Genomic DNA, 12,480 nt, shown 5'->3' on the forward strand with positions numbered 1-12,480 from the left:
GCTCCCAGGTGCCTGGGGTACCACCAATACTAATATGTCAGTGCCACTTGTAATGCTATTTGATATATACTAATAAAATCTCTCACTCACTGTGAGCTCAGGTGTAAGGTATCTACTAGTCACTTATTGAATTAAGGTGAATCTTGATTTATTTGATATAAGTAAAGGTAACATGGTAGGGGTGGAGGAGCAGCAAAACCTGGGGTGTACATACACAAGTCTTTGAAGGTGACAAGACAAGTTGAGAAGGCTGTCTAAAAGGTATTTTAAATAGAGGCATAGTATAAAATTAATGCAGTTATGCTAAATCTTTGTAAAACATTGGTTAGGCCTCAACTTGGAGTACTATTTCATTTTTAAAAAAACACTAATGCCAGAAATTGTCGAAATAATCTGATTGCTGTTTATATTATTTTTTAAACAAAGGGGATGGTATTTAGTGATTTTTTTTCCCCCTCTTAAAGCATTTACTTATATTCACAAAACCAGACTAGTAATATTAGATCAAATGAAAGCCAAAAGCTGGCTAGGAAATCAAAGGGAGAAACAGATTTATGAGTTATTTCATTGCAATATTACACTGAAATTTAAATCATTAAAGCTTGTCTTTCAATTGGGAAAGCTAGTGTGCCTAATATTTGTTTGCCTAAAAAAATCATTAAACTCTTTCAGGTAACAGCAACTAAGTCTGGGTCAACACTCAGCCTTGAGACTCAAGTATAGACCTTGCTGGTTGCAAGATCAGTGTTCTTCCACTTGACTATTTTTCTGTAAGAAATAGGTGCAGGGGTAGGCCATGTGGCCTCGATCCTATTCCACTGTCAATGGGATCTTGACTAATTCTCAATCTCAACTTCACTTTCCCACCTTATCCCTATATCCTTTGATTTCTTTTGAGCCCACAAATGTATCGATTTCTATTTGAACATTCTGCATGAACACAGTCCTCTGGGGTAAACAATTCGAAAAATCCTCAACTGGGTCACGAAACATCTCCTCATCTCAGTCTGAAATGGCCCTCAATTCTAGACTCTCCAGACACCCCAGTGCCCTTTCAGAATCTTGTAACATTTTAATGAATCACGTCTCATTCCTGTAAACCCAAGAGAGTATTGGCCCATCTGCTCAATCTCTCAAAAGACAACCCCCTCATCACTGAAATCAATCTAAATGAACCTTTGTTGACCCTCTGAGGCAAGTATATATTTTCTTGGGTGTGGAAAGCAAAATTGTGCACAATTCTCCAGGTGTGATCTCGTTAAAACCCTGTACAACAGCAGCAGGATCTCCTTACTCTTGTACTCCCTTGCAACAAAAGCCAATGTACAATTTTCTTTCCTAATTGTTTGCTGTACCTGCATGTTAATTCTCTATGTTTCTTGTACAAGGACACCCAAATCCTCTGAGCACCAACATTTAACAGTTTATCATTTATTTAAAAGTTAATATCCCTTCAACCATTGCTGGATATATCTCTCCATCCTATTGCTACCTAGAACTATGTATTGCTATTTACCTAGTTAACTAATCCTTTAAAAAAAAATGTTTACAGATCCAGATCACATGATCACAGGCGAAAACGCTCAGGTTCCCCTAGTCACGAGCGGCGTAAATCAAGATCCAGATCCAGAGATCGAGACAGGCGCCGAAGATACAGGTCCCGTTCACATAGCCGCAGCAGAGGACATTGTCGCAGTTCGAGAGACAAAAGCAGGGAGCGGAGTTCAAAGCATAAGTAAGACTGGTGAAATTTTTGAATTAAACTAAATTTCTGGAATATCATTATAAATCATTATGATAGTAATTTAGTAATTCTACTGTTGAGGCTGCAGTGGTTATCACCTTTTTTATGACTGAGTATGATCTGTGCAATTAAGTACAGGTATATTTGAATTTATTTCTATTGTTGGTATTGGCATTAGGAGGAGTCTGTATACAGTGATCCTGAACACTGGTTGTATCTGTAAAATGTCGGCAAAATTGTAATTGAATGACTGATCAGTTTGATCATCTTTAATAATGTATGATGCATTGTATTTTCCAGTTGGAGATTTGTAACTCTTGCAGTGCTTCAGCTGTTCCACTACACTATCCGTTCTCCTAGAATTGTAAAGCAGCCTTTCAGAATCAATTCCTTTCCCCGAGAGGGAAAAGATTATATTGATGGTTTTGATGTATTGTCATACATATGAGTGTCTTTTTTAACATTGCCTACAAGATATGTAATTACAGAAGCATAGGTAAAGTTTTATCACCACAAGCACAAGTCATTTTTAATTGAAAAGGTTGTTGTGATTGAGAAATGTTTTGTGATTAGCTGTACTTTCCTTAAGTTTCTAAACATTATTTCTGCACAAAATTAACCCTTTCAAAATGGCAGACTTGTTGATGCTTGTGCAAAAATGCTTGAATGCATTATTATAATTTGGCGACTGGTAGTTTTTTTTTAAAAAAAGGGACAAGCCAAGTAATACTTAAAGCAAGCAAATGTTTTTATAAAGTGATCAGAGTGACCTAACTCATTTTTCTCTGCTTCATTTATCAAATTCTTCAATGCAAGTTGCCTCTGGTCCACGATTTGTTTCAATGTATACATTCCGTTGAAAGGTATCTTCTATTATAAGGCATAGATTTATAATTCTTCCTGTGTGTTGCACTGTCATCCTTAGAAGATACTCAGGACACAGTCATGCCCATGTGCCAATTTTGGGATTGAACATTGGCCTTGCGCACAGGTAGAAGAAGCCAGTTTTTTTCAGGTTAAGAAATAGGAGATAACTGAGTTAATACGGGGGAATGGATGAAAATGGAGGCAAATAGGGAAAAGTGGTAAAGAGACAAACAAAAGAATGAGGCAAGGAATAGGAAAGGGAGGAAAACAGGAGGGTGTAAGGAGAAAGCAATGGGAATGAGAGAAGTGGGAGTGGAGGAGGTATGGGAAAGGTGGTGAAAGAGGATCTGTGGGGAGAAAAGAGAATGGAACAGAGGAAGGGAAAGGACGCAGAAGCAGAAGGGGAGGACACAGCAAATAGGTAATGTATACAGAGGTAGGCAAATATGATTGGAGGGGAGCAAAAGGACGGAACAGGAGGGAAGGAGTGAGGAGGAAGAGGGAGGAGTGATTTCAAGCTATAGCCACTACTGCTCATGCAGTTTAAACACTCAAACTCAGACTCAGGTATTCATTATTCTGTAGGGCCTCACCAATAATTGCACTGCTCGAAGGATCAATATTTCACATTGTCAGGATCCTAAAAAGTTCAAACAAGAAATAGCACTTAGCAGGTTGAGGGAGCAAGTCAGTTATTTAATGCTTTGCAATGTCTCACAGCAGATTTTTTTCCTATATTTTGTAGTGGCAGTGGGAAGGGATTCCAGATTTTTGAAGTGCGTTGGAAGGGTAAAATCTTTATCAGTCATTCCTTGTGGCTGCTTTCAATTTTTAATGTTGGATTAACAGTGCAGAGATACTACTGCAGTACCTTAAACCCAGGACCACTTGCTGTATTTAATGTAAAATAGATCATTATAACAATGTTGAGAGTAGCTTTATTATAATATTCTGCATGGAGTTAAAGAAATAAAAACACAATTTTTACTTTAAAGAAATCTTGAACATTCCCTCTGTCAAAGCTAGTTTCCCTATTCGTGTTTTAGTTTCTATTTTTATTTCTAATTTTAATCTTGGTGCCTTTGCCCCAACTGTTCCGATATATTCTCTCTCCTCTAACCTTTCTTTCCTGAGGTGTAAACTTAGTTGGTGAATCTTAGCAGACTATTCAGCCATCTGAAGATGAGTGGGGAAGATATCAAAGCCAAACTAGATAACTTAATCAACATAAGCATGTGCACTTTCAGCAATGATTTCTCAATAATGATCAAAATAGGAATCCTACGAGCTAGGAGCAGGAGTAGGCCACCCGGTCCCTTGAGCCTGCCCTGCCATTCACTAAGTTCATGGCTGATATGGTTGTAACATCAACTGCATGTTCCTACCCCTGATAACATTTCAGCCCCTTGTTTATCAAGAATCTATCTAGCTCTGCCTTAAAAATATTCAAAGACTCTGCCTCCACTGCCTTCTGATGAAGAGAATTCCAAAGACTCATGACCCCCTGAGAGGGAAAGTTTTGCCTTGTCTCTGTCTTGAATGGGCAACCCCTTATTTTTAAACAGTGATCTCTAGTTCTAGATTCTCCCACAAGAGGAAACATCCTGTCCACTTCCACCCTGTCAAGATCCCTCAGGATATTTTATGTTTTAGTCTAGTAAATCTCTGAACTGCTTCCAGCACATTTATGTCCTTCCTTAAAGACCAATACTGTACACAGTATTCCAGATGTGGTCTCACCAATGCCCTGTATAACTGAAGCATAACCTCCCTACTCTTGTATTAATTCCCCTCACAATAAATAATAACATTCTATTAGCTTTGCTAATTACTTGCTGTACCTGCATACTAACCTTTTATGATTCATGCACTAGGACACCCAGATCCCTCTGTATCTCCGATGAGATGAGGAGGTAACTTTTAATCTCTTAGCCCAGAAGCACTAAGACTGATGCTAATTTGCATCAGATTTGAATCTGGAGTCTTCCTATGTAGCTGTATACCGCACCTTTGGAGAATTTGCCTTGTGGGTCGTTATGGAAGCTGAAATGCTGGAGGTTTGTATTAAATAAAAGTGTTGTTTTTCAAGGTCTTCAAGGGATCGATCTCCTAGGGAAAAATCAAGAGATAAGGATCGAAAGGAGAAGAGTTCTTCGGAAAGAAAACATGAGAGTACAAATGGAAAGTCAGAATTAAATACAGCAAGTCCAGAAGAAAGGGAAGCTGGTGAAATCTGAATTATTGACTGAACCAAAATAGTTAATGTAAAACTGTAAATCTGAAAACATTCTTACAATCTTCTTTGAATTTTCCCATGTTTATCTATGATTTCTGCCATTTAAAACTTCATTTTGGCAGAGAAGATATTAGGTTTTTGTAGCTGTAGATACACTTGTTTTCCAGTAGTGTTACAACTTATCTTCTGATGCAGATAATTTATAAATATTAAAATAAGTGAGTACATATGTTTTTTTTTAAATAAAGGTTATCTTTTAAACTAGCATGGAAGAAAGCAACTTTAAGCTTTCCCAAGTACAATACCTGTCTAGTGATTCAGTAGTTTGGTCTCCACTCTCTAAGAACAGAATAAATTCATGTCTGCCTAATGGGATCTGTGGTCTTTGGAACTGGGTATCTAGCTGCATAAGGGGGGGTTGATTTCAGTTGGAGTTCTCCCACTCCTTTGGTGCAACTTCAGTTGAAGAGCCACGGAAACAATGTAAATGGCATTTCTGCTGTTTCTCGATGTTTCTTTGGCTCTTCTATCGAAGTTAAAGCAGACAGGTGAGGGGGAGAAAAAAATCCTGTGAATTTTCATTAGCCTTTTCATTTGAAGAGAAACCTGATAATTTTGTGAACCTAACTTTTTCAGTCTGAAACCTAATTGGTGTGTCATGGTTCTGGGCATTTGTGTGAGCCTCCAAATTGTGATGCGGTAAAGGCTCTAGTGAAGTTGAAGATAAATAGACAGTGAATTTGCTTTGAGGTGCAATTTGTGTAATGAAAAATTCAATTGTTTCTTAGGTGTGTAATTTTTGAGGAAGAATAACTTCTGCATATAAAGCAACTATCATTTGAAGTTGCAAACTATCAGAAAAACTGGTTGAGATCAGGAGTTATCACTAGAGCCTGCTTTTACACCACCATTTTGCACTGCTTTGAAGTTGTTTCTGGTGAGTATTGTGATGAGGATGGTAATGTAAATCAGGTTCTTAGTGCACGTAAGTTGGGAGTGACTAAACTTGGGTGACTGTATCAATTGGAATTCACACCATGTGACATTTAGCTCCAGTCTCGTTCAAAGCCACGTTTTGAAGTGCCCTCATGGTTCATTGACACTTCATAAATTTATTTGAAATCCTTTTATTACGAAAGAAGCTATACTCCTGCCTGCACCCTTCTAAAATTAAAAGCTAGCCAGTCAGGAGCATGGCTCAATGTAATCCACAGCAAAATGCAGTTTGCATCAGGTCTGCTAGCAGTGCATAATCCTCTATTTGTACCTGTGGCAAATGTAATAAGATGGCAGTAAACATTATTTGTACCACCTACAAAAGTCATGATTTTAAATGAATTTATTTATGGAAATATAAAAATGGAGAGTTTCAACTAATCCCAACAAAACTTTATATTTCTTCTACTGCTCACAAGACTTAATTGTTGCATGCTCAAAATCAGTGGCAACAGCCATAAAATTCCTGTTACTGATTCTAGTGTTCTGTTTATTGTAGCAATTTCAGAAACATTTGGGGTGTTCTTCTCCGACTTTACTGATAATTTTAGGGGAGTCTTAGTGTGGTAAATATCAATTTTGTTTTAGGGTTTTAGAATTTACATTTAACAAGTTACAAGATAGAATTGCTTTGGTTAGTGGAAGTAAATTAAGAGATAGCAGCTCTTATAGGACTGTGGGTTAAGCATCAGTAAAACCTACATGCAATTTGTTTTTGTTTTACATTTTTCAAAAATTACAAAGAGGATGAAATGAGTTTCTTTCCAGCAATTTGTCCTTTGTTCCCATCAATAGAAACATTCCAATTGCAGTTTGCAAAATGAGACAACAAAGAAAAAACATTGTATCATTTTTAAACATACAATCCCTTAATGAAACTTATCTTCAATAAAGGAAAATGATTAGATTCACATCATTATTTTCCTCAATCTTACAAAGTTATACAAATATTTTGGATATTGTGTCTGAAAATGTTGGTCGTTACTTGAAGAATGCTATTCAAAAATACACTTACTGGAATACAGTGTGGGCATTGCTTTTTAAATTGTTTCAGGGTGCAAAGCAGAGAATTTAATCCTTATTTTGCTGTGCATACTTGTTTTTTTAAGATTTGATTTTGATATATAAAGTGCATCAATTCTCTTCTATTGCTTTTTTGGTTTAATTTTTCCAATCCTAGTAATGAGACTGGTTCATAACTGATGATCTGAATCCTCGCAGTGCAAAAGTTTCAAACTTTCATTTCAGATTTACCAGGAGTTTGTTTCAACACCAGTTTTAAATACTGCAGGTTTACTTTGGGTCACACTGTTTAAAAGGAGTGTTTAATGGAATTGAAGCACTGGTGCCACTTACCTAAATTCAGAAATAAAGTTTTAAGTGTTGGCTGTGACTTCCCTTTGAATTCATGTCCTTGGAAGCTAGTTGAATGACAAACTGCATTACACTATGATTTGTCACTCAGGTCACCGAATTTGCTGTGGGAAGTGTCACACCGGTGCGGCATAGGATGCACTGATGTCAAGGCAGATCACTGAGGTGTAGGGAAGTCTTTAACTTGAGCTTATTCCATATTGTGACTATAATTGATTGTAGAATACACAACATAGACGATATGTGCATAAAGAAGCACAGTATGTTTCATTCTCCAGTGCTTTCATTTCTCACTTTAATTGGCATGAAATACATCTTTTGCCCTCCCCATGTTTAAAGGAAAATGAACTTTAAATTTTCTGAACTTCATCCATCTACTCATTTATAAAAGGATTGTTTGACTGATGTCAAATTATTTCATTCCACCCTGCTTGTATTTTGAAAATTCACCACTCTCATACTCCCATGCAATTATATTTTCCTACATACTTACTGACCACCCCACTTTCAGTTTACTGAATACTTTTGTCAGCAGCAGGTACGCACATTAACAAGTTTCTATTTTCTGAAAAAGTATTGATCTGGTAATCAATTTAACATATCTATCTTCTCTAGTTCCCTTCCCCGAAGGACATCCAGCCATGCCTCTGCATTGAGTACTTTACTTGCCTGTAGCTTCTAAATGGTTCAGTTGGTTATGGCAATGGGTAGCTGAAGCATATAGAACAGGAAAAATTCCAAGTTCAAACCCTGGTCTGTTAAACAGCTTTTGTGTAACGCAACCAGATGAAAGTGTAGCTCTGGGAGCCTGAGTTATAGTTAAGAGAAGGTCTTATTTTCAAAATCAGAGACAGAATTGTTGATTTATTTCTGTTCATAGTCACATTGGTTGACCTGGTGATACTTACAACCTACTTTTGAAATTGAAAGGAATCTACAAACACTAAGTTCTGAAGACTGATCATCAACAAATAACACAAATAGATTCCTTTGGGAGCTGTCATAATCTGGAAAGAAGCATCTATTGGGGTAACACTTGGAAGAACTACATTCTCAAGGCCTTTACAGTAGCACAAAATCTTGGTGTGGCCATCTAAATTTGAAGAGGTGATATTTGTTCCTAAAGAATAGTAAATCAATCATTGAAACAGATCAAGGTTCAAGGAGATCAGTGAAGGAAATCCAAATTAAAAATAATTAAAGTTAAAGAGGAAGCCACCTGAGTTGAGCCATGTTAGAGAATAGCTAAGGGTAGCTAAAATCAAAAAACAGCAATCCAGAAGCATGTAAATGGGCTGCAATGGTGGGTTAAGTAAGAGAGGTAACATTTAAGGTGGAATAAAAGCGAATTCAAGTAAGTTGAGGCCAAAGGTGTGTTTGCAGTTTTGTGCTTATGAAACCAAGCGCCAAGTTTAATAGATGGGTTAGGAAATGCAAAACCTGTCAATTGATACAATAGAGGCAATGATTCCAATTTTTAAGAACAAGTTGCTGGCTTTTTAACCATCTAGCGTGCACAACCGAAAATTCTCTCATATACTTATCCAGCCTCCCCTTAAGTGCATCCATTCTATTCACCTCCTTGTGGTAACAAGTTCCTCACTTGCACTCTGGGCAAAAAGAAATGCCTCAATTCCCAATTCAATTTCTTGGTGACTATTTGACATTGGATTCATGTTATGCTCTTTACCACAAAAGGAAATATTCTCTCTGCATCCACTCTATCAAATCTTTCATAATTTTAAAAACCTCTATTTGGTCACGGCTTTTGTTCAAGAGCAAAGAGACCCAGCCTGTTTATTCTTTTCTGATAAACCCACACGTTTTAGGTGGTATCCTCGTAAACTTTTTCTGCACCCTCCCCAGTGCCTTTATATCTTTTTTATAATCTAGTGCCCAGAAGTGAATACTGTACTCTTTAACTGTGATCTAACCAAAATTTGTTACAGATTTAGCATATCTTACCTACTTTTCCATTCTGTCCCTGTAGCAATAAAGTCCAGTGCTCGTTTTATGATCTTGTTAACCTATGGTGCAACTTTCAGTGATTGGTCAGTTTGTACTCTGATTCCGTTGTTCCCTATCCCACTTATTACTTGGAAAGTTTGAGTCTAAATGCATTTCTTCGCACCAAAATGTACTATCTCACATTTATTTGTGACAAACTTCATTTGCTCTGCTTTTGTCTTCTGCAAGTTTATTGATATCCCCCTGTAATTTATTGCAGTCCTTCTGAATATTCACTACCCCCCAACTTGGTGTCATCTGCAATCTTAGAAATTGTGCCCTAGATTCCAAAATTCAAATTGTTAATATGAATTATGAACAGCCGCGGTCTCAGCACAGCCTTGTGCCACTCTGCCCTATAGTCCCACTCTTTGGATTGCTAGCTAACTTAAAGACAGAAAGCAATCTGCCACTTGCCCCTGTCTTCATATTATCTGACCTTATTAGTGTACTGTGGGGTACCTTAGGAATATAGGACTTAGTAGCAGGAGAGACCATTTGGTCCTTTGAGCTTGCTCCACCATTCAGTGAGATCATGGCTGATCTGGTTGTGGTCTCGATTCCATTTTCCTGTCTGCTCCCATAACCCTTGACTGCTTTGTCTATCAAAAATCTAACTCTGCCTTGAGTAAATTAATTGACCCAGCCTTCACTGGTCTCTGGGAAGAGAATTACACATGCCATCGACCCTCTGAGAGAAAAAAAAAATTCTCCATCTTCATCTTGAAAAGGGAGACCTCTTATTCTTAAACGTTGTTCCCTAGTTCTTGTCTCCCCCGCAAGTGGAAACATCCTCCTGGTGTCTACTCTTCAAGTCCCCTCAGCATCTTATGTTTCAAAAAGACCATCTCTCGTTTTTCTAAACTCCAATGGAAAAGGCCCAACCTGTTCAACCTTTCTTCAAGGATAAGCCTTTCATCCCATGATGAATTGGGTGAACATTCTCCGTACAGCTTCTGATACATTTCAAATGAAACCAAAACTGTACACAGTATTCCAGATGTGGACTCGTTAATGCCTTATACAGCTACAGTGAAACTTTCCTACTATTATATTCCATACTCCTTGCAATAAACACCCATATTCCATTTGCCTCCCTAATCGCTTGCTGTACTTGCATACAAACTTTTCATGATTCATGTACCAGGACACACACATCCCTCTACCATCGAGTTCTGCAATCTCCCTCCATTTAAATACCACACTACTTTTCTTCCTGAAAAGTGGGTGCATTTTCTCACATTTTTGCCCACTTGTTAAACTTGCCTATATCCCTTTACAGATTCCTCTTGACAACTTACTTTCCTCCCTATCTTGGTGTTGTTGGCAAATTTAGCTACCATACATTTGGTCCCTTCATCCACATCATTGATGTAGATTGTAAATAGTTGAGGGTCCAGCACTGATCTCTGTGGCACTCCATTAGTTACAACTTACCAACCTGAAAATGACTAATGTATCCCTGTTGTCTGCTTGCTGTTGGCTTACCAATCCTTTGTTCATGCTAATGTTACTCCCTGCACTATATTCTCTTATGCCATAACCTTTGACGTGGCACTTTATCAAATGCCTTTTGGAATTCAAGTTCACAACATCTACAGGTTCCCCATTCTCCACCTTGCTTGTCACATCCTCAAAAACTCTAATAAATTAAACATAACTTCCCTTTCACAAAGTCATATTGACTCTTTATGATCACATTACCAAAAGCCTTACCTTAACTAAAGACTTTTGAAAATCCAGAGAAATTACACGCACTGCTTTTCCATTGTGTACTTAGTTTTCCCTTTAAAAAAGACAATAATGTTAAGGAAGATTTTCCCTTTGAATCCATGCTGCCAAAATGCCCTGATCCTGTGCCAGTCCTCAATTCCCACTCTCTTTTAGGTCAGAGATTGGCTGCTTGGGGCCAAGAGCTATCTTCTACACACATAACTTGAGCAGATGTGATATATAATCAATGCCATGCCACCATCAGAAACCCTTATAATACAGATATTGACATGCTTAAGTAATGCTCCAGCTGCTCAAATAGGTTTGAAAGTGTCCTGCAATATAACCCTCAGAGAGCTTGTTTGCTGCGTGCTCCACAACTTTACCAACCAGAAAGTCCAACTCATTGGTCATCAATGGAAGATGACAAAGAGCAAGGTGTACCTGTCTTGTCAGCTGCAAGAATTCTCCCACAGCAGTTCATTGTGGAAAGCTATGACCACTGACTTCCTGCTCCCCTGTACCAACATTGCTGTTTGAGAAAAATCATGTCAAAAAATTCTCAGCAATCTGTGTCCTAAGAATCCTGTGAAACCCTGTAAGTAGAAGCCTATTGTAGCTCCAGTGATGCACTTGACATATCCGTGGTCAGTGACTGAGGAGATTTGGCTTGAGAAACCTTTCTGCTAACTGTCATATCTTGGCTGCTGCCAGGGCAGACTGACCAGCTGGCTTTGTGGCACCAGGAAAGTGACTGGACTGTAGGGGGCTGCTGGTGTGCTGCCATTCCTGAGAGCATGTGGTTCTAATGGTGCTGCCATCATTTGCATTGGCTTGCACCTCAATGCTTATCACTGATATACAGGAAAGCTATATCTATATGAATATTATGTCTTGGAAGCAGTTGTATGGAGCAGATTTCCATGTTTTCCCCAAAAGTGTAGATTTTTCTTCCCAGGCTCATTGCTTTGCAGAACTGAGCACAATACTTCCAAGTGAGAGGGGCAGAGAGAGCACACAGCTTCAAGTACCTGTGTTCAGTACAGTATTGTCTTTTGTTCTCTCTCTCTTGCTTGATAAGCAGCCCTTAAAGTACCTTTGCTGGCTATATACTCCAGAGAAATTCTACTTGTTCATGTCTGCTGCAGTTATTGTTTCAAAACAGTTAATTGCATTTTGATGTCTCATCTCAAAAGCATTTGAGAAGTCTCAAGATGGTGTGAAACCAACAGGGGATTGGGGTCTTTCATGCTCCCCAGGGTGTTGAGTGTCTTTTTTCATCCCACTTGGTGAAATGCAAGATTGTCTGTATTGAAAGCAGCCTGGGCAGTTTTATCATTTTTCCTTAGAAGGTTCCAATTTTTAAAAATTCAGCCAGAAAAAGAAAAATTAGAATTTGTATCTTTAAAAAGCACATCCTCAACACTATTTACATGAAATTACAATAATATAACAAACTCATAAAGTGGCTGAATAAGTAATTGTGGTAACAACATTGATTCATTACTGTTATTGCTAATACAAAATGTTAAAAATAAAAATA

General features: G+C 37.9%; 1 protein-coding gene across 6 annotated transcripts in view; it reads left to right on the top strand.

Annotated features, from left to right (window-relative positions):
* The window catches only part of luc7l (LUC7-like (S. cerevisiae)), a 58,670-nt gene extending 51,681 nt beyond the window's left edge, over nt 1-6,989 (top strand). For 5 of the 6 annotated variants that reach the window (XM_041206401.1, XM_041206403.1, XM_041206404.1 and 2 more), the window contains 2 exons: nt 1,553-1,735; nt 4,701-6,989. In XM_041206401.1, the coding sequence (XP_041062335.1) occupies nt 1,553-1,735; nt 4,701-4,848 (331 nt within the window). In that variant the 3' untranslated portion in view covers nt 4,849-6,989. Of the gene's footprint in view, nt 1-1,552; nt 1,736-2,044; nt 2,519-4,700 lie in introns of those variants that run through there. The other variant, XM_041206400.1, reaches the window with a different exon arrangement.
* Nucleotides 6,990-12,480: the final 5,491 nt, after the last annotated feature.

The sequence above is a fragment of the Carcharodon carcharias genome, chromosome 15, assembly GCF_017639515.1.
Source record: "Carcharodon carcharias isolate sCarCar2 chromosome 15, sCarCar2.pri, whole genome shotgun sequence".
Classification (NCBI taxonomy): Eukaryota; Metazoa; Chordata; class Chondrichthyes; order Lamniformes; family Lamnidae; genus Carcharodon; species Carcharodon carcharias.